At 42.1% G+C, this 22,762-nt stretch overlaps 1 protein-coding gene across 2 annotated transcripts in view; it reads left to right on the top strand.

Moving 5' to 3' along the window:
* The window catches only part of ANXA5 (annexin A5), a 31,080-nt gene extending 15,198 nt beyond the window's left edge, over positions 1–15,882 (top strand). For both annotated transcript variants that reach the window (XM_064416399.1, XM_064416400.1), the window contains 11 exons: positions 2,645–2,729; positions 3,722–3,816; positions 4,183–4,296; positions 7,030–7,120; positions 8,055–8,134; positions 8,560–8,616; positions 11,037–11,130; positions 11,541–11,636; positions 12,066–12,124; positions 14,193–14,315; positions 15,347–15,882. In XM_064416399.1, the coding sequence (XP_064272469.1) occupies positions 2,645–2,729; positions 3,722–3,816; positions 4,183–4,296; positions 7,030–7,120; positions 8,055–8,134; positions 8,560–8,616; positions 11,037–11,130; positions 11,541–11,636; positions 12,066–12,124; positions 14,193–14,315; positions 15,347–15,409 (957 nt within the window). In that variant the 3' untranslated portion in view covers positions 15,410–15,882. The remainder of the gene's footprint in view (positions 1–2,644; positions 2,730–3,721; positions 3,817–4,182; positions 4,297–7,029; positions 7,121–8,054; positions 8,135–8,559; positions 8,617–11,036; positions 11,131–11,540; positions 11,637–12,065; positions 12,125–14,192; positions 14,316–15,346) is intronic.
* The last annotated feature ends 6,880 nt before the right edge of the window (positions 15,883–22,762 follow it).

Below are 22,762 nucleotides of genomic sequence, written 5' to 3'. Positions count from 1 at the left end.
TTGTCTTTTTCATTGATGAGCTTTGGGTGCTACTGGGTGAGGAGCTTACTATCCAAAGAAAAAAAGGACCCATGAGGCTGTAGTGTTACTGTGTATCTGCTTACTTAAACAACAAAGAATGTTTGTAGTGATACTAAAGATAAGATATCTTTTCATAGAGGTAAATAAATAATGAAGTTTGGTTCATAGCTCCTTTTCATATTTGCTGTGACAGCAAGTTTGGGCCAGGCTGTGATGGTGGTTCAGAAGAGGTGCTGCCCTCTCTTTATGTGGCCAAAATGTGTCATGTTTGGGAAGGGGAAGACAGCTCTTCCTTCCATGGACTGAGTATCTTACTGCTGCAGAGCTTTCTGCTCTTGTCCATGTATTTCACAAATGAGAGATCTGAACTGGAATAACTAAAAAGGGCACTTCTGAATAGTGGAGCGTTTTAGGTGGATTTGTGGTTGTTGAACACAGTGTGCTGGAGTATTCCCTGCTGTACCCCAATTGTCAGGCCACATTGCAGTACTCTAAAAAGCACTCAGGTTGAGCTGGGCTGTGATGTGAAGTTAGGGATGGCTTCACCCTTTCCCAGTACTGGGCCAGCTGTTGGGGAGTGTCACATCTGCCCACATGTGGCTCCTAAAGGCATGTGTGGCTCAGGTTCTGGTGGAGGGTGGTTGGGGCAGGTGGGGAGCCAAAATCCACTGAGTGCCACAAGGGAATGCCTGGAATGCAAACGGTGCTCAGACATCAAGAAAAGTCTTAGAATTCAGCTGTACCAGATTTTCAGGAACTGCTCATCAAGCTTAGTGCGTGCTCAGGCTTTCTATGCAGTGCTTTGAAAATGAGAGTTTTGAAGGATTCCTGTTAGTTAATAAAAATGAGAAGGGCCATGCAGAGAGGTTTCATCTGGCATTTAGTGTTCACACATACTTTGTCTATGACAGCCACACAGGAATGTTGGGCTGTTGTCACAAGACTTAGGAATTGTGAAGGGGAATTCCATTTGCTTATAACAAGATAAGAAAAGATCAATATCTGCTTCCTCTGATATTTGTTGACATTCGTCATTTCCAAAGGAGAATTGTGGTACTTGTGTAATATTAATTATGTTGAGATTACATGGAACAAAAATAAATAACCCCACACTGGCTGGAGTGGTAGCAAGGGAGGAGGAGGGAAAGGCTTTTCAGTCTTTATCTGTTTCACCAAATTAAATTCAGTTTATAAAAGTGAGACCCAAATCCTTGAGATTTCTTTCATAGTAGCCTTTGGTATTAGCTAGGAAGATGACAATAAATACATTCAAAATGCTATCTGAAAAAAATGGCTTGTAATTGGACAAGCAGAGTGTTCCAGTGGGATTGTCAAGCCTCTGAGCTATCCTATTGAAAACCATCTCCCAAAAAGAAATTTGTTGTTGCCGTTTAACACTGTGACGCTTTTGTTCTGATCTGTCAGAATGTGAGAAGTGAACCTGACTCTTGGCTGCTGCTGCAGTGGCAGCCGTGGAGAGTCTCTGCTGGCAGGAGCACACGGGAGCCCTGGGGCAGTTTCTGGTTACTGCTCTTTTCTCCCTGCCCTTCTGGCTGACCTGTCTCTGATGAGTGCATTGACTGGAGAGCGGAGTGGCTGAAATTCCTAGCTCCAGGGAAGGCCAGATGGCTGTGCTACCTCTGGAGTAATCTGGTGCCAATCTCAGTAGGTGTCTTGGCACTTGCTATCGTGCTCTTTCTTGAGAGTGGAAAAATGCCCTGCCTTTTCTGATTGCTACGTTTTTATGGCAGTGCTTACAGGAACTTTTCCCTCTTCAGCTGTTGGAAATACCTTCCTGTGCCCCAAACCCAGCTGTTTCCCCTTTTGGCCACTTCCATAGTTAATTAACTACTGTGCTAAACGCATATAGGTTCTTGAGCTATCCTCTTTAAATAAAGGCAAAACTTTTCCACAGAGATAATGAATGTCCTTTTGTGTTTAATCCAAAGAGAAATTCCCTCAAGAGCCATGTTCCATGGAAACTTCGTGCAATTGTTTTTGTTTGGATGGACTGATCTCTTACCCTTATGTTTGAACTGGGTTTTTTTTTGTTGTTTTTTTTTTTTTTTAGCTGTCAACTAAGGTAGATGAATCACTTTTTAAGAAGTTGCTCATGTCAAAAGCATTATGATAAAAAATTGAAAGCCATTGTAGAGTTCAGTGGGTTGCAGGGTGGTGGAAAAAATCATTGTGGTACTGCTTGAGAGTTCCAGTAGGGTTTTCTTGAGGAGAAGTTCTTATTTCCATATGTGTCTTTGTGTCATTTGGCTAACATACATGATTTGTGCAATTAATTTTTCAATTTACTTTAGCAAATGGTAAATTCTTAGTCATTTCCCTGCATTCATGTTCCAGTGTTGGAGATAGCAGTAGTTTGCAGAATTGGTACATAAACAGACCCAAATTTAGCTGCACTGCTAAAGGAAGCCATAGTAGTGTCTCTGGAGTAAGCCGTGTTTAAACGCCCACAGACTGCTCTTTAGCCAGACAATTGCAAGAAAAAGACAGTCAGCTTTTGGGTTTTGAATTCAAACTTAGCCTGAGCTCATGTATGAACTGAAAGATGCAATATTCTATTTCATGGCTTTTTCCCTCTCCCCCTGACCCCTTTTTCCACCCCCAGTACACGAGAGGCACCGTGACAGCCTTCGCTCCTTTTGATGCCAGAGCTGATGCAGAAGCCCTTCGTAAGGCCATGAAGGGATTGGGTAAGGATAATTTTTATTTTACAGGAAAGAAAAGACTCCTTCTCCTTGGCAAACATCCTTTCTGATCTACTTTTTCATCTCAGCAGATGAGAGTAGGGCGTGTGTCTACAGGCTATGGAACGACAGCCCCAGGACCGCACTGGTCTGGGCGTGTCCTGGTTATGACTGTGCAGCTCTCAAGGATGTTTATTTTTGGGTTAGCATGAGGGAAAAAAGAAGGGGTTTGCACATTCCCCATTAAGAAATGGATGTTCCACATGCTGTTCTGGGCACACTAAAGTTTTACAGAGCAGTAGCTCTGGATTTACAGGGACAGCTGTGGAGAATTACAGCAGCATGGCAGGAGCTCTGCACAGAAAATCTGCAGCAGCCTCCTGGCCCTGCAAATGTGTGAGCATAGTGCAGTTACTGGGGCAAGGAATGCAGGTACGCAGTGTGAATGCAGACTAAAAAGTGGTCTGTAAACCCACACCGGAGCTTTCTGCCCCAAAATTTCCTGGGAGAACAAGCCCTGATTTGCTATTTTCTCTGAAGCGGAAGGAAGGGAAGGAGGGATGTGTGATACACCTCAGCCCACAGGCAAACTCAGTAGGGCTGGGAAGATGCTATGCTGGGAGGACCTACCTTGCATGCTGTGTTTATAAAATGGGTAATAGCTCCACACTGCTGCCCTCTGGGGTGTTTGGGATTGCTGGACTGAGTTTTGCTGGGAGCTGGCAATTTGTTGGTGAGCCCAAAGGCAAGACCTTTCTGTGGAAAACAGACTGACTAAATGTTATAGCTGGTGCTTGAAGCAGAGTCTGGATCAGAGCACTGATTTTGCCCCTAACTTGGTGGCTCAGCTTGGGGTAGGGTGACACTTGTTATTTTAAATGCTTCTGCTGTTTGCCAGTAGGCTGTTGCTGTCAAAGCGTCTGTTAATGCCTTTTGAGTTTGGGCCACTGCAGTTTGTTTTTCACAGTGTGTTTGTAACTTGTTCTTTTTAACTTCAGGGACTGATGAAGAAACTGTGCTGACAATCCTCACCACCAGAAACAATGCTCAGCGTCAAGAAATAGCTTCTGCCTTTAAAACCTTATTTGGCAGGGTAAGAAGGAAAAATACCTCTGGAAATGAGCTGGTTCTGGCTTACAACGATTACTTTAAAATATAAGGCACATTCACCATATTCCCAGTAAAACATCCCTTGCAAGAAAATCTACTTTTGCTTTTGTCTCTCCCTCTCCTCCACCCTGCCATATCCTAAAAAAACCATAACGTGTTTCAGGTTTTCCAAATGCCTGTTCATCCTTTTCTCCTGCCTTATTTGTTTCAACTGAGGTACCAATTAAAACAAGAGAGGTGTCCCTTGTCTTTTTTGTTGTGTCTCCAGTGTCTGTCAGCTTGCAGATCGTGTGCTTCCTTTTAAAATGCTTAGTCCTTGTTCATCACAGCACCATTTGTTCTGCACTAGGATCTTGTGGATGACCTGAAATCAGAACTAACTGGCAAGTTTGAAACTTTGATGGTGTCTCTGATGAGACCAGCATATATTTTTGATGCTCATGCACTCAAGCATGCTATCAAGGTAAGAGGAGGGAGAATTAATGCGCTACATGAAATGATTCGTGCTTTTGGTTGATTTTTTTTTTTTTTTTTTTTTTTTAAGGAATGGGGTTTGGCTGCTGAAGGGAGTGCTAATAGAAGTAGGCTTAAAAAAATAGCCGAGTTGTGCTGACTGTTGCCTGTGCCATAGTTTTGTCTGTTTTTTTTTTCATCTTAATAACTCAGAGGCAGTTTAGAAACCTACACAGCATAAGAATTGCTCCTTCTGATTTAAATCCTATGGGTAGATGTGCAGTTGCTTTCACATTCTTTTTGCTGTTCAAGTGCAGTGCTGAAGTCCAGAGGGCTCTGGATTTTTCTGCTGTGAGCAGCCAAGGTTTAATAGCTATACACCTGTATGAAAATCAGTTTGGAGCATTTAACAGCAGTGTGGTGCTCTTTGTTTCTTCTTGGCTGTTATTTAAGCTACAGAGTATGTTACCCCTGATGGATTGCACTGCAAGTCCACAATTAATGAGCTTGTGTAAACTGGTGTCCACCAAAATTACGAGCAGGTATTGTCTGTAGTACTGAATGACCTCTAAAAAACTGTCTTCAGTAACACAGAGGGAATAATTGATGGGCCTGTTTGTGTTACCCTTCTAAATTTTCTCTTTAGTGAGTGCATTTAGTGCCTTTCTAGGCAGGCCAGGTAAAGAAACAATTTACAATGTGGATGTGTAGAATTTCAGTGTCTCTTCTGTGTGCTCTTTTTTTCCACCTGTGTCACATCTGTGGAATTTCAGGAATTGCATGTCCCTGGACTATTTACAGTATTGATTAAAATAGAGGACACTGAACTTGACTCTAGTGTGAGGTAGTGCTTTGTGGAATGACACTTCCATGCAAACTCTCAAGATCCTGGATGAGCAGCTGGTTAATATGTAGGCTTTAGTCAACTGTGGAAGGAAGTGCTCATGCACCTGTGTCCCAGCAAATAGTCCCTCAGGGAACAGAAACTTCATTCCTGCAGGTTTTCTATAAGGCCTTTATGTGCACTGGGGGAAGGGATGGTGGTACCTGACAGACCAACTGATAAAGGCTTTGTTGATTAATAAAAAAAAATTGTATTCCCAAGCTCCTCTTATTGATTTAGGAGTAAAAAACTGACTCCTAAAATCAATAAGAGGAAATCACAGAACCAGATGGGTGTAGGAGGGAAAGTAAAGATAGTGAAACAAGAGTGGTTTTGTTCTTGTCACTTAAAAAAATAAAAGGTGTTAAACCCAAGACCATGGAATTTTAGAGAATGTGTTTGCACAGGAAAGGATGTCAGTACTGGCTGCAGTTCAGCCAAGGAGGGTAGCAGTAAAGCAGGTGTGAGCACAGGGACTTCACTGCAAGGTGACTCAGCTGAGAGCACTGACTCTGTCCTGAAGGCTGTCCCATCAATGTTCACTGCTGCTGCTTGAATTAGAGTGAGTTTAACTGTGCCTGCCTCCCTTGTTCAGTAGGCATGTTCATGAAGCAATCTGCATTTTGGAAATGATTGCCTGTAACCTGGAAGGTTTGTGTTCTGGATAGCTTTGTGTGCAGTTGCATATCTTTGTAGGTGTTCAGTATTCAATGTTTTCCTTACAAAAAAGGTTGTAAATAACGTGCTGAAGCAAAAAATGCTCAGTATTGCATTTCTGTGTTGCTTTTGTGAAATGACTCCTTTGTTTGTGTAAAAGAGCAGTGGATTATTCTTGCAAACAAAGGATTAGACTTGTTGAAACAAGATACTGGCCTGGCTTTTCTAAGTTCTATCCTTGTAAAAGTGAAAGAGTGTCTGTTGGTTCTGGTGTCATTAAGAACTGCAGAATTGCTGGAACTATCTGGGTTAGCAATTCTGTTGTAAATTGTTTCCAGTGGAAGAAGGGGTTTGTTTAACAGTGCAGTTCACAGCAGGCTGCAGATCTGTGCTGGGTGGCTCTGTGCTCACCTGTGTCCTGGCTGGTGACAGACACTGTATGAATTAGAGCTAAGATGCAAATTAGCTCTAATTCATACAGTGTCTGTCACCAGCCAGGACACAGGTGAGCACAGAGCCACCACTTCTCTTCCACCACAGCACTTCCACTCACTTCTCTTGATGTCCTTGATTGTAATAGCAAGGAACTGAGGTGTAGGCACACAGTTTGTGGTGACTGGGAGTGGGACAGCTGAGCCTCATCCCCAGTGGGCACAGCTGTGAGCAGCACTGACAGCAATGAGCCAGGGAGTGCCCAGGGCACTGACCAACCACCAAAGGGACAGAGGGCACACAGGGGCAGGGCATCAACATCAGGGGATAAAAGGCTGGGCTGAAGAACAAGAAGGGCAGATGCTGGCAGCCTTCTCAAGTGGTGTGGAGTGACTGTGTGGGTTGAAGCCTTTTGGAATTCTATGTATTCCAGTATGTATTCTATGAATTCTGTGTATGTATTCTGTGTATTGTGGCCATCTCAGCTGTGACATGTGGTGTGACACGAGGCACACCTGGCTGTGCTGGGGTGTGAAAGGGCCCCTCTGAATCCTGCAGCACTGGGCTTTTATGAATTGTTGGGTTGGTTTTGAAAACAATCAAGATAAACTGGAATAAATTGTATTCAAAACCCCCATAGTATATCAGAGAAAATATTTTTTTGTTTATTTGATCCAAATATATAAGTATGTGCTTGGTTTTGATTGTTAAAGGGATTTCTTGTTGTTCTTTTGTTATTCCATCAACCGATTCATACTTGCACCCCTGCAGGGAGCAGGAACCAATGAGAAAGTGTTGACTGAAATTCTTGCCTCCAGAACACCTGCAGAAGTGCAGAATATTAAACAGGTTTATCAGCAAGGTAATTTTCTGTATAAAAGGGTCTCTGTTCTGTTCCTTTAATATGATTTTAGCTCATCTTTCAAATGAGGTCTGTGCCTGAACTGATGGATGTGCCCAACAAGAGGGAGTTCTTTCTGCTGTGTTGCATAACTTCATATTGAAAGGAACTAGAATTTGAGTTGTAAATTGAAATGGGTTTTATTTCAGGGTTATTACTGCAGTTTATGGTGCTTCGTGCTTTATAGTTAGAGTTCTTTCAAAAGTATTTATTTCCACCCATTATTTTCATCCCATTGACTGAAAGGCAATTTTCAGTAGTTGGAAACAAGAAAATGGATTACATAAAAAACTAGAAGTGTGGGGGTTTTTTTTTGCCTTTTGCTCTATGTTTTGTTCAAGTGCACTTATGCTAAAGCAGGTTCAGCTTTTGGCTGTCCACAGGAGTAGATGCTTTTACCCTGTGATTGTGGGCTTATTTTTCAGGGCAATGTTTAATTCAACAGATTTCTTTTAGCTCTGTGTAGATTCGTGCTACACAAGAAATTGTCATGTTTTAACAAATTTTGAGCCAAAACACATTCTCTAGAGAAAAAAATTGTCAATAGCAAACTTTTCTGGGCTCATGGTTTTTGTACAGTGAGGCTGCCATATTTTAGCATGACTGCATGTCTGTATCCTCTTTAGTTCCTTACGGAGCTGAATTCATGCATGTCACCTTGTACTTCAAAATATTGTGTGTAATCTGTTCCTGACATGAGGTGTGAGGTGCTCTATTGTCTGTTTTTAGAGTAGTGTTATAGAAATGAAAGCAGAATATGTCCTGAGTGTTAAAGATGTTTCTGATAGATGATTCCACAAATTGTGAATCAAGTGGACTTTTTGCCTTTCCTTGCTCTCCCCTCAAAAGACTGAGGGAGCCTGCAAGGTGGTGAGTGAATGTTGCTCTGTTGCAGAGTATGAAGCTGACCTGGAGGATAAGATCACAGGGGAAACATCAGGCCATTTCCAGAGGCTGCTGGTGGTGCTGCTGCAGGTTGGTGTCCTGGTGTGGGATGGCTTTCCCTGCTAGGTGCACTTAGCACTTACTGCTTACTAAGCTGGGTTCTGGATGGGCCCGGTGCTAGGCAGGACTGCCTCTGGAGCTGAAGCACTTCCTCTGATGTGCAGGGTCAGCCTCGGGCTCTCTTCTGAGTTATTTCCATATCCCTGAAGCAAAACACTTCTGTGATGCCCATGGGTGTAGCAGGTGCCGCTATGTGGGGTTTTGAGGGCAAAAGGGGAAGAGGACCCTTATTTCATACAGACACATGCAAGCAAAAGGGAAAAACAAGGTGGTTTTGGAGAAGATGCATTAGGGAGTGACTTGTCACAGTAACTTACAGGCTCAATATAACAGATAAATGCTTTTTGACTTACCTGCTAATTCTTGAGTTTAACAACTTCTGAATTTCTGTTTAGGCGAACAGAGATCCTGATGTTGGAGTTGATGAGGCTCTTGTTGAGCAGGATGCTCAGGTGGGTGACTGAGGGTTTGGGGTATTTTGAGTTATCTCACAAAGATGGCAAACAGCTGGAATTCAAATGTGAAAGTGATAAGGTTCTCTGTTTTTCTTAAATGTTTTCATGTGCTTTTGTATGTTCTGGACAAAAGAAGTGTGAAAACCTGAAATACTGGAATCAAAATTTTTTGTATTTTCACACTTCTGTTTTGCTTATTACTTAATGAGGGACCTGAATAAAACAATGAATAGGTCACTGGAAGAGAGGCTGAGCCTTGGTGATGCTGAGGGGCCCACTGCTGGAAAACTCAGATGTTAACAGTTAATTCCTTAATACCTGACTTGGACTTCTCTCTGAATTTAATCCCTTGCCTATGACTGCTCCCTAACCCTGTGTTCTGGATGGAAATGAATGCCAGCAGTTAGTTGTGTCCTTGCCTGTCTCTTGCTGGGTGCCATTTGCTTTGTTGGAGTGATGGTTGATATTTCAGCAATTTGATTACAGCTCATTTAATATGTGTTTCTTCTCAGTTATTTCAGACAACTCTGCATGAGACATTTTTCTCTCATAAATTGTCTATTGAGATGAAAGAAATACAGGGATTGTTCAAGGTGACACACAGTAAACATCAGAATATTAGATCAATAAAACATTCTCCTGATAGCACAATGAGATGGAGAGTCATATTGGCAAAATATATTTTACTGGTACAGGCCTATCCTTTGTCACTTAAATGCAGAAAACATTGTTGTTCTGCTGTCAAAGTTAATTTCCTGTGACAGTTACAGCTGGAAAATTAGAGGGGCAAATGTTTGAATTGTGAACTAGACTGTTCCATGAAATTTTCAGTCTTGCTTTTGGCTGGGGCTACGTAATTGAGGAAACATGTGAAGCACTGGCCCTGCTAGGCAGATAGATTCCTTTTGGCCCCTCTAATTGGGCTTAAATGTGCAGCTAGATTTAGGAGATGCCAAACAGAGCTCTTGAAAAGGTCCTGGTTTTCCAGACAGCCTCTGTGGTTTGCTGCATACATTTAACTTGGGCTGGGACCTCGAGTCAATGGGCTTTTCCATTCACCACCCAACACAGCTGGAACAGATTCAGTCATTTTCTAGTTGCTATTGCATGGTACAGATGGTCAGAACTGAGGTACAGGACTGTGCAGATGTAGGAGTATTTTTGGCTTCCCAATGTTTTTCTTGAGTCATATATTCTGGAAGGGACTTGATAGAGAGCCAACTTTTTGCTCAGTGGTGATTTTTAAATTTTTTGTTTACGATTATTATATATTAATTCAAAGCAATTGTGAGACTTTTCTGAGACTGCCTGAAGGAGAAAGTCTGACTTTTTGGAAAAGCTTTTGTGAATATCACTTCTTTAAAGTGGTACAGTTGAGGTACGTTTTGTGTATTGCCCAGTGGCAAGGCAGGTACAAACTTAAAGCTGACATAAAGTTCTATTTGCAACTTCTAGTATCCCTAACTCAATCTTTTGCTGATATATTTCTATATGCTGTACTGGGACTTCTCATTTGCTACTGGATGGAGGTGTTCATTTGGAGGGCTTAGCATATGTTATTTGTAAAAAATATTCTGGCACTGAGTGCCTTGAGCTTTTCCCTCTCCACCTTTTTTTCATTCTGTACCATTAATATTAAAAAGATCATAGGTTGTACATATTGTAGTATATTTCTTCTTACAGAGTGCATAGCACACAGTTTGGAAAAAGGCAAAGTTTTCCATCTGTCAGGAAAAAGAACTCATTTCATTTTCCCAATTTCTTTTCCTTTCTCATTTTCTACTGGCTCTTGCTCATTCCTACTTTTTGTAGTGTTTTACTTTCCTGGTGCTGAAAATGCATCCAGGTCTTTGTCTGCATGGAATACAGACTTGCCTGAAAAACCACACATGTGCCAAAACCATGATTCAAATCTGGTTTCAAACAAGAATTTATCAGCCTGAAAATGCTCTTTCTGAGAGCTTCTAGACCCATCTTCCCCTCCTTCTGGAGAACTTCCTCCTGTGCCAAGTTGTCCTGGTTCTGCTGTTGAAGAGCCATCATGTAACAAATTTTTGCTTCTCTGTTTGAAAAAGGGAAGGGAAAAAAGGGCAGAAAAGGCAGCACTGTGAATAGTTTTTATCTGCTGTATTATCACAGTTTCAGCAAACTTCAGTCCTTGTGAAGAGGACTATGCACAGTCAGTTTCAAGGCTTGAAGATGCATTATTCATGGGAATGCCGTCACAGTCAATTTCAGATTTTTTTCATTTATTTCCAAAAGTCAGTACTTGGCAATTTAATTTCATTTTTTTTTCCTTCCAGCTATAGCTTGTTAGTAAACTTAATGCTCCGTAGAGTGAGACAAATAGAGCTTTTCAGCAGGATATGTGGACACAAAACAAATGCTGATGTTTTGATCTCTTGAATTCGTAACAGGTTTTGTTCAGAGCTGGGGAGCTGAAATGGGGAACGGATGAAGAAAAGTTCATCACTATCTTGGGAACCCGCAGTGTTTCCCACTTGAGGAGGGGTAGGTAGTGTGGTTAATGAGGGACTGAGAGCTTCTGCCTGAAATCCACCCTGGAAAAGCTCAGCCCATATTGAGGTGCCTACTTTTTGAGCTGATAATAGAGGGACAATACCTTTATCCCTGCTCCTTGCTCATCCAGAAGTATCTTTTACCAACCTGTTTAGGCCATTGGGAATAATGCATGGAGCTGTTCCTTCCAGGGGCAGTGAGGGGCTGTACAGGGAGCATCTGATGGGAAATTGGTGCTCAGAACAAGACAGTGAGTGGCCAATAGCACCTGAGCTGTGGGTAACACACAGGTGGCATTGTCCTGAACTGTGGATAATGACACACAGGTGGCATTGTCCTGAATGGAGGGCCACTGGCAGGGATGTTGGCTGTTCCCTGACCGAGGACACTTTGTTTTGCAGTGTTTGACAAGTACATGACCATTTCTGGCTTCCAGATTGAAGAGACCATTGACCGCGAGACCTCTGGTGATTTGGAGAAGCTGCTTCTGGCAGTGGGTAATTGAGTCCTAGCATGTCTAGCACTAGGCTGCCTTTGCTTACTCCCAGGCCTCCTGAAATTGCAGTTGTCACAGAGGCTGGTGTGAAAACAGGGTTCCTTTAGGAAGGTAATCAATCACCTGGGATCTATTTTTATGTCTGGAGAAGAGGTGGTGAACTGCATTCTGTTTGGTCATGTGCACCTCTGCCAGAGCTGAGACAGAGCTCTGCCTTCACCTGCATTCCTGGCAGCTTATCTAGGACAATGTTGGAGAGTTTGACTAGTAAAATCTCTCTGCTATCAGAAATAAATATTTGTTCTAAATCCCAGAACAACCAGGTGACATCACTGGAGAGAATAACCCAGTGACACACACCTTGTCTTGACAATCAGTGATTGCCCTGTATTTAACAGCAGTCAATAATTCAATCATTTGTCTTTTCCAGTGAAATGCATCCGAAGTGTGCCTGCCTATTTTGCTGAGACCCTGTATTATTCCATGAAGGTATGTAAATGTTTTCCCTAGGTCACTTTCCATCTCCTCCAGCTACAATTCCTCTCCCTTTAGCTTGTTTTTAATTTCTTCTGCCACTGTAAATGCTCACGGTATCACTGACTTATCTGCAAAAGGTTCAGGGAGTGCAGGCCGGGAGAGAATGCAAACAATTCCTAGTTTCCTTGGAGTTCATTGTGGATTTGTCAGACCACAGACCTTTTAGTCTCATGAGCTGTTTTTTGATTTGTTGCTGCTACACTGGAAAATGCCTGGCAGTATCTATTGGGCACTTCCCAACTGTTTAAATGCCAGTGTCTTTAGGTGGTGGGTGTGATGAGGAAGGAAAGAATTGTAGATTGTGCAAATTGGTGCTCTTTGATTTGGATGTATTTGCTCACTGAGGGCATTGGGTAGCTTTGGAACACATCTTAGGTTACTATCCATCCTGTTTTGAGAAGCAAAAGAAACTCGGCAGAGAAAAGGGAAGGTTTAAACAGGTGCAAAAGATTTTTATAATATAAAATACAACAAATATAAAATATAATATATTTATGATGCGTGGGAATTGCATTAGCAGTGCATCCATGTTTCTGTTGGCTTCACCTTCTCTTGGATGGGAAAAGATAAGCTGGGAAAGCTGTAATTTTTAACTCCCAGTGGGTAATATTAATTAAACCAGAGGCAAGTACTCTGTTGTTTTCAGGCAGGTTATCAACTTCCCTGAGGAATTCCTCCCTTCCCCTTGCTAGAGAGCCCTGAAGTATGTTTGTCAGAAGATGAGGTGACAGCTTGAGAGTTAGTGATGAGACAAAATTATAACTTAATTTTTAAAAGTCCTTTTCTGCTTCTTTGGATACCAATGTAGAATAAGATTCAGGTGAAAAATACAAAATATTGTATCAGTAGGCTGAACTGTCTGAGAAGGATTACTTTTTTCTTAATTATTTTTATTTTTTTAAAGAATGCAATTTTCTTGTAGGCTTTAGATTCTTAAACACTTCTGTTGTGAGGAGCCTCACCAATGTGTGCTGGTGAGATACCCCACATGTTCTTTAAATATAAATAAAAATCATTCAACACTTCAGATAGGAAAGCTTTTTGTCAATTATTACTTTGACAGAGGAGTTTGTACTTCTAATTTATCAGTTTGGCATAACAAGGTTCTGCACTGGGCAGAGCTGGCTTTCATGATTAGGTACAGCAGAGCTTGGCTTTTATTCCTCAGAAACCACTGGACTCATGGCATAACTTTTGAGCAGCTTTAGGGCACTTTTAGGTGTAATCCAAGAATATTGCACCCAGGAGGATTGAGCGGCCCTGGACATTAGGCTGAAGATGACCGTGGGGGCTCTGCCAAGTCCTTCCCTGAGGTGCATCCACAGGTCAGCACATCAAAGTTTATACGGTTTCAGCTTGTGTGGAGTCTGCCTTGCCTGAGCAGAGGGGTCAGGGCCTTGGCCTGCACAGGAAAGTGAAATGTTTCAAGCACTGAGGATGATGAACAGAGTGGGGCATGTCTGTGTGGTTGGAAAAGGTTTGTGAAGCCTTGCCCCCATAATGAACAGCTGGAGAGTTCGTGGGATGAGTTGCTCTGCCTGTGTCCTGCTGTATGATGGTGCTTTGTGCTGGGCACTGCTGGGATTGGGGATGCCCAGTTCCAGAACTGACTGCAGTTCTGCAGCCTGAGGGTGCACTGCAGGGGGGATTTACACATGATTCTGATTGTGGTGAGCAGCTGTGCTACTGCGTGAGCTTGGAACTGTGATCTTGTAAATTTATGTGGGCATTTGCAGTTGAAGGCTGAGATGAAACATGAACTAAGAGGCCTGAGCATCTGGCACTTGATAGAGGTCCAGGCAGGGATCAGAGCTCCTCTGGTCCCCACATTTCAGTGTGAATGTCTCATGATACTGTCCCAAATATTCTCTGTTTTGGAGCTGAACTGTAGTGCAGGAGTGGTTTGAGATGCCACTTGTTGCTTTCATGTCGTACCATGGTTGTTTGTATTTCGTGTTTTGTTGCAGCATCTGTCCAGAACAGACTGATACTGGAAAGTTATTTGATCTTTTCTTTTCAGGGGGCTGGCACTGATGATGACACCCTGATCAGAGTCATGGTTTCAAGAAGTGAAGTTGATCTGCTGGATATTAGACGAGAATTCAGAAAGAATTTTGCGAAATCATTGTATCAAATGATTCAGGTAAAATTACTGTTCTGTTCTCAGAGGACATGGGGTGATTGAGATGTCACTCTTTTCACTGTTTTTCTTGGCAGAGGATGGGTGTGGGTAGAGCTGGGTGACCTGGACTCTGAGATTGAGTTCCTCTGCAGTTTTGACATGGCATTGTTGAAGAGGGGGACACTTCCTATGGAAAGATGTTTCCTTCCAGTGTTCACTAGGGCAGATGATGTGGTTTTCTGAAATTACAATTACTCATACACCACATTTAGCTACTGCATCATTTCCTTGTTCTTGTCTGAGTTCCTTATTGTGCAGTGCTTCAGAGAGGGTGCTGGCTCCAGAGAAATAACACTGGGGCTGGGAGCCTGAGTTACCATGAGGTTGAAGTTTAGATCTTGGGTTGTGGTGTGGTTCCCTTGGCAACATTTCCAAGTGAAGAGGGTTTCACTGTGAGTCATAATTTCCTTTGAGTGGATAGGAAGGAGCAGGAAGGGAAGGAGCAAGAAATCTGGAGCCAGCTGTTGCTGCAAAGTTAAGCCAAAAGACTTATTTTTTTCCTTTTGTTTTATACTGAAAGTCCTGCTTTTTTATCATTTTTCTATTGTCATTCCTGACATTATGCTCCCTTAACTAGCCTGGGTGGAGTTTCTTTTGGTGATGCCTGCCAGGCTCATATGGATTTCGTATCAGAGCTTCCCACTGATAGCAGGAGCAGAGCTAGTGCCTTTCTGGGCAGTGGCAGGTGCACTTTGTCCCCCGTGTGTTGCTTTTGGTGCTGCTTTGGGCTTCTCCTTTGGACTTTTCCCTGCAGACAAATGTGTCAAATGGGCAGCTCTGTTTTCTAGTAAAGCTTTTGGAGATTTTTGTCTCTGGCAGTCTGTCTGTGTAAATACAGCTCTCGTGTAAGAGGCAGAGAATTTCCTTGTGTCATTTCTGAGTGGAGAGTCATCCGTGTGGATTTCCTGTGGGTGGGATGAATGTGTGGCAGGCTGGGGCCCTCCTTGGCAGCTGCTCTGGTGACTCACGGTGCTGCTGTGCTGCATTGACAGAAAGACACGTCCGGGGACTACAGGAAAGCGCTGCTGCTCCTGTGCGGAGGGGACGACGACTGACGGGCAGGGGCCACGCAGCTCTCCTTGTTCTCCAGCCTTGCGGCCCTTCATTAGCATGCCTGCCTGAGGTTTTGTATCTTAATGCTTTGTGGCTGCTTGAATTTATACTAGGATTGCACTTAGTAAAAAAGGAGCGCATTGTAATCCCTCCTCTTCCCCCTGTCCCAACTGCTAGGAATTCCAAGTGCCTTCTGTGATCTGCAAGAGTCACCTTCATGGAAGGTGTGTGCTGAGCACAGAACCCAGTTCTTTACAGGTGTTTTGCTGGAATAGGAAAAAATAATCATGTATTTCACAATAAATTCAAGATTATCCTTTTTTGCTTTTTATTCCTTACATTTCCACTGAGTGTTAAGCTAGTTCTAACATGGCAAGCAAGGAAATCCTTTGTATGTAATATTGGAATGAATTTGCTGACCATATTACAAGCAATCATTGGAAATCTAAAGGACCAATAAATTTTTCCCCTCTCATCACAGTTGTATGTGGTTTTGAATCTAATTTAATGTTTTTTATATATTTTTGCTTTGATATGATTTCACTGCCTCAGACTGTTGGTATATATTTCCTCCCATTATTGAGGTTTTGAAGTATGTATGGTGTCTTGCAGCTTTCCATTTTCATGTCTAGCCTAGGATATGGGTGCTGTGGTGATGGTCAGTACAGTTGGAAAACCAAAACATTGGTGCTTTCTTGGGCATTGCATTCTCATTTTGTGTTTTCTTCTTCTCTAAAGCTGGGGCAGGGAAGGAAGAAGAGTTGCCGTGCAGGGCCAAAGTAGAGCAGATGTGCTGCACTCCAGGAGCAGTCAAGGATGGAAGCAGATGAAGAAGAGATGGGATCAGTTCTTCAGGGGTCTTGTGGGAAAGGAGGATGGTTGCAGCATCCCTCCCCTCAGGTTATCAGGGAGCAGAGTGCAGGGTGAGAGAAGCATCAGCCCATTTTGTGGGCTGCCTTGAATTCTCTGCTTTGGTTCAGCATTTATGACTGGATCTGAAAATCAAATTGGCATGTGTGCAGGAGAATAAAGAGGCTTCTCTTTCATGCCTTGGTAAGGTCTGAACACCATGGCTCCAAACTTGGCTTATCCGTCAGTCACATCAGCTGCAGAAACTGCACATTTTAAGTCGTCCTGAAACTGATTCTTCACAGGTTAAGAGCTTTAAATGTTTCATATTGAATAAATGTCAAGTTTGTTTTTATATTGTAATGCTAAGTTAGTACTGTCATGATCTCTTGCTATTAAGTGCTTTGTTTTCAGTGTAAAATATGCAGAAGAGAAAATCACATTGTGTTCAGATTTTGTTCCCTTTCCTGAAATGAATTGTCAGTGTTTGTCAGTTTTGTTTTTTGTGGAACCTTTCCAAATGTGTTAGCAAGGATTGTTAATTTACAGCTGCTTATCCTGGAATAATGTGGCCAGCTGCACACACTGCCAGCTTGGCATGACCACTGACCTGGGAATACCTTGGGATAACAGGAGGTTTTGGGGGTTTTTGGTGATTATGGTTTTTATCCTTTTTTTCCCTCCTTTTTTAAATGGCTTAAAATTTGCCAAGGCAAAATTATGTACAAAAATCTTTAAGGCACTGCTTTCTTCTCCTTTAGAGACTAGACACTAATTTTTCAGCTTCCTTCGGTTCCTTTAGAATTCTTAGAAAGCACTATCTGATCTTCATTGTCTGTTTTCAGTGCTTTGGTAGACTGTTGGTTCACATGTGAAGCTATTCCAGCAGAGTCTGACCCTTGTCAAAAACCTGATGCTTATGATTTAAATGGAACAGTCTAAATTACTTGCAGAATTTGTAAGTAGTGACTCTGACCAGGAGTTGTTAGGGGTCAATATGGTGTCAGTCATGTGCAGAAAGTTTTAAGATGCAAATGGGCAAAAGCATTTGAATTTCCCTTTTGAAGAAATTAAACAGAGAAAACAAAGTCTGAGAACCTGTCTTACTCTAAGAAGTCTAATTAACATGTGAAGAAGTTAATTAAATTGCAATATTTGTAGTATTTATTGTGTAACATCCCTCTAGGAATACGAGATTTGAAATCTTCAGTACAGTGCGTTCCTAAGAGAGCTTTAAAAAGCAGCTGCCAATGGATTACATCCTCTGTGGCAATAGTTAGTCATTGGTGTGTTTGGCTTTTTCTCTCCATCTTCTGATTTTGAGTAATGAAAATTTGTGTTATTTTCATTTTGCCCCAATTCAGAAGTGTTGAGAAATCCTATCAATCTCTTTACAAAGTCAATTTGCAAAGATTTGAGCACAAGCAGTAAAATTAGCCCTCTTTACCTATGAAGAATCTGTTTTAAAGCAAACTAAGTACAATATTGTTGGTTTTCCCTGAAGAGCTACTGTCCCTTCCTGCTTTGTTTCTCTTCTTCCCACAGGAAAGTGTTTAAGGGGCTCCTATTTTACTGCCAGAAGTATGGTATTCTTTATTTGCTTTCATCACAATGTGTTTATCTTTGCAGTATTGAACACAGTGTATGGGGGAAAGGAAATTGTGAGCTTCTTTACTTGATTTCTTTTCCCTCAGTTGTCTTATTGATGCATATCAAGTTAAGATTTTGCTTGGTTTAAATTCATAAGTGCTATTCATATTGTTTCTTTATCCCACTTCAGCTCCCTGACAGCTGGAATTGCTGTGGGCATCCAGTTACTCAAATATGTGCTGAAAGCAGTAATTTATGAACAAGGCAATGTTATGCATGAAAAGCCTAAGCAATAACTCTTCTTTTTGATTTAGTATGGAATTCATCTAGAAGTCAGAGAGCTGGTGAGTCATTACAGTGAGGAGTGGTGGGTCACAGCTTTGGTGGTGTTGGGGGTATTTCTGGTGTCCTCTGGAAATGCCACTTGATAGCTTACCTGGAATAGGCACATGGAATGTGACTAAACAGCATTTGGTAGGTAACTCACCTGCCCACTGTGTGTAATTCATCCTGACATGGCACTTCTGACATGAAAAGGCTTCACCTCTTTGTCTCAGCAAAGCTTTTGGCATGTGGTTATTTTGTTCCTGTCCCAACAAAGCATCTGCAGAAGCACTGAAACCTCGTGGAGTGGCTGCACATAAGCCACACAAGGCTTTTTCTAGCTGTGCCTTCAAGAGGTGTTGTTATAATGGGCAAAGAGAGCTAAGTGGAAAGCCTTGTTTCATCTCCTAGTGCCTGTTGTCACAGCTCCAGTTGCTCTGGGTGTCACTGGAGTTGAATTCCCATTTCCCAAATGGGACAGGAGTGTCATTTTCTCCAGGCCTGTGCCATTTGCCATGTGGGCAGGGGATGGTGCTGTTGTTCCAACTAATCTCATACAGGCCGTGGTGGTGCTCAAATTCTCTCATTCTCTCTTGAATCACTTCGTGATTTTTTGGTACCTTTTTCAGGTTGCTTTATCTGGTTTCCTTTACCTAAAGCATGAGTCAGAAAATTGAATTTTTTATTATGTTTTCAGAATCTTGTAATGTAATCTTGTGCCCACTATGAAATGAGAGAGCAGTGAACAAAATACTTTTTTGGAAATGGGAGCTGTGTTTATACACATGACATTTTTATTAATGTTAAGCATTTACCTGCTGCAGTCTGAGCATAGACAATATCCACTTCTACTTCCCAATTATGGGAAATGAGAAAATGTTGTTGTTCAACTCACGTTTACAATTTAGTGGAACAGATTTTCCTGTGCAGTATTATTTGATTCACAGAGATTTCTAACCTGCAGTCCCTGAATTATTGCCCCGTCTTAGTAAGCCTGGGGTGTTGTTTTGTATCATTCTAGCACCAGCATAACTGCCCTGCACTTTCCAAAGAAATTGGAAGGCTGTGCAGGATCTGATATTTTAGAAAACAACAGTGTAATTAGCAGGAAAAACTCATGGGGTGGAAAGGACAGGAAAGATGTTGTGGTTTTTTTGTTTTGGTTTTACTTTCAAACAGTTGTAATGGAGGTGGCATTTATAGGATGTCATGAAAAACTCTTAGAGCAGGAGAGGGGAAGAATGTTATAAGACACAATATAATCTGGTCTGCTACCTCAAGAAAAAAATGGCCAAAGTAATCTTCCATTGGTATCTGTGGGAAATGGGCTCATAAATCTTCCTGGCTCTAGAGCATATGTGAATAGAATTTCATCCACAGAATAATCTAATAGCTTTAACTTCTTGGCTACTTCTAGCTTTTATTTCAATAGATAGCAGAATGGTATAACAAGAGGCCCAAGTCTTGGTCATTCTTACAGACATCTATGAAATGTGTCATGACAGTGAGGGAACCTCAAGGAAGGAAATAGGGATAAAAGCCAAATTGTGTAGGTGATTATTTCCACACACATGGCAGTAAATGTGCTTTCCTCTTGCCCTTCCTGTTCTCAAAGCCTCCTTCAGTAAGAGAAGGCTGCAGGTTGCATATAGTGAGGCATGGTAGGATCTCTGAAATCCAGTGAAAATGTCATTAGAAGTCTTGCTCTGTATCAGTTGCCAAGTATTAATCACATGTTCTGTTTTTTCATGCTGATTGCTGTCTTTGTATGCAGAAATATTAAATCAGGAAGTTATTCTGTAGATGCCTCTATAACTGTACCTATTTATCTCTGCTCACCCTTCTGCCATTTTATGTTTACTTTCAGAAGACAATCTTCTGGTGATAAGGATGACTGGTGGAAATTAAGAGTTTATAGATCCTGACTGTTCTGGCACCATAGAGTGAATATCAATGATAAAATAAGGAAAAAACAAATTTTCCTTATTTTGAAATAAGGAGAATGATTTTTTTTTTTTTTTTTTTTTCATTTTTGAGGAGTTTCAGCAGTAGCAGCTTAGCAAGAGAACTGACCTTACGCCATGGCTATCCACTGCTCCTAACAACTAAATTCAGTAAGGCAGTGTTTTGTCACTGCTTGCACTTTATCATATTCACTGTCTAGCATCTCTGCTTGCAGCATGGGCAGTCCCACATGTGGGCCTCACTTAAAGTGGTCTGTGAGGTTGTTCCTTAGAGGACACAGCCAAAATTTGCCTTAGCAATGGTACAGGGATGGCTGACATGACCCGTGAAGGGAAAAATGAGGTTTTTTTTGTTTTTGTGTTTTTTCCCCTACACCCCCTCCCCTTTTCCTTCCTGCTTTATGCTTAGGTGTTCAAACATTTTATAGAGGCTGTTGTCTGCAGGTAATATGAATTGCTGCTTCATGAGGAGCATACACAGTGATTCTCCCATGCAGCTGGCTATAAAGCATCTGTTAACCTTAAGGGCATAACAGAGCAATCACCTCTTAATGCCATTTCCATTGAGTAAAAATACTCTGTGATCCATCAAAGGCATCCCCTGGCTAGAGGAAACAAAACCCAGTCAAAATGATTGCCTAATTATTTAACCTGTTTATGTTGTGTTTTGCCTTGGCTCAGCACCTACTGTGTCACCTTCCTTCCACACTGATGTATCATCATGTGCATTTATTTAGAGCCTCCTTGTTTGTTGCATCTGTTTTATCAGGCTCTTGTGTTGCAGATGGGAATCCAAGCAGGCATGGCTCAAATGAAGACAGAATTTAAACAAAAGGTCACTTGTCACACTGTGTTTCAGTCCATGTGCAGGTAGAGCCTTGATGTTGTGGTGACCTATAGACTGTATATGTTGCCTGGAGTCTGAAAATGACTGATGGGAAGGAAGGATGAGAGAAGACTGCAAACTGATGAATGACAAAGAGAAGAGGAGTTATCATTATTTACTATTCTCAGACTAGAAGAACCAGGGGACCCCACCAATATTTCCAGGTAGGAAGTTTAGAAAAAAATTGAAGGATAAAAGCGTGTCATTATTAAGTTACAGAACTCGCTGTTACGTGGCACTGTGGAGACCATGGTTGTAAATTACTTTTAGAAGCTAACAAGACAAGTTCATGCAGAGGTCCATGGGTAAGTTTTAAACCAGATGCAGAGTGCAGCTCTTGCTGTTCCCAGCTGTTTTTCCAGGGAAGCAGCTGGGAGCCCTCTTTGTGATGGATTCGTGACTGTCACTGCTGGCAGCCAGTTATTGGATTAAATTACCCATCCCCTACTTGGGTGCCAGGTTTATTTCCCCCTCCTTTCCTCCCTGGCCAGCAGGGTAGTTTGTCTTCCCCATGGCTGCCTGCTGAGTCACAGAGGTTAAAACTGCAAGCTATTCCTGTAAGACTTTCTCTGCAAAAGAAAATGCTGATTTAGTCAGGAGGCTCTTAATTAATGGCCTCTTGGGACTGACCTTGATGAGCTTGACCTCAGCCAAGAAGAGCTGAAGCCATTCAGTGGAGAACAGTCTGTCAGGAGTGTTGTAGCTGGTCCTGCCTTGGGGGGAGGAGAAGATGGGGCAGTGTTTTTCAGTCTTGGTTGAAGACTCACCTAAACATTTTGGAAAAACTAAACAAAAATCAATGCAAATTAAGGAAAGCTTTGGACATGCATCTGTTCCTCCCTAATCCCCTCTAATTTTATTCATTTGCACGGGATATGTGTTGTGTGTGGAGGGTGAACAAGACCTTTCTGGTAAATATTTGCAGTAGTTTGTAAGTCTGTGTGCCCAAGGAGTTTTTTTTTAAGCAGACTTCAGCCATTTTCGTGTCTTGGAAACAGTGGAGGAGGAGAGGTATCCCACCTCACTACTCTCCAGGTTGTGTATGCCTGCAACAGTGCCAAACTGATGGACAACAAGGGTCTGACATAAACAGAAGCAGGTTTGTCTCTTTCTTCTTGTTTATGTGTTTCAGGGTTCCCACAGCTCTCAGGGCAGGACACTGAACCTGACCTGTACCAACCACCCCAGGTATAAATGAACAGACTGAATTCTATTCATAACTGCCAGTGGGAGCAGCCACACTTATGTTTGTCCATGTGTGCTCAAAGCTGCCGCTGTTCCTCTCCAGATGCATTCCCTTCTTCCTGCACATGCTGCTTGCTCAGAACAAATTTACTTTTGAAGGCCTGACAATTGAACAGTTGGGTTTTGAAGTCCCTTCCTCAAGGTAGTCAACTCAGCCTCCCCAGTAACAGCAAGGGAAAGGTCAAATAGTCAATAGGACAAAGTTTTCCACACATCCTGAGGCAAGGGACTTGTTATTTTTTAAATGAGAACATGAAACTCATAGATGTGAGACTTGTGTAGACAAAAATGTCTTATTTCAGCATTGGCTGGATTCTCTTTATGCTGTATTTCATGGTATTGGTAACACTTAAAGCTGTCATTGCAGCAGATTGGTGCAATACAGTCAAGCTGATACTTGACCACATCAAAGTCTATGGGTTTTTTTCACCCTATAGCCACAGTTTTGAACATACAGTCTATGTTTTCAGTCTGAAGTAGTTAGTGGTTAGAAAGGA

This window comes from Passer domesticus, chromosome 4 (assembly GCF_036417665.1).
Source record: "Passer domesticus isolate bPasDom1 chromosome 4, bPasDom1.hap1, whole genome shotgun sequence".
NCBI classification, from domain to species: Eukaryota; Metazoa; Chordata; class Aves; order Passeriformes; family Passeridae; genus Passer; species Passer domesticus.
Note: the sequence above shows the minus strand (reverse complement) of the source record. Positions and strands in the feature narration are given on the sequence as shown.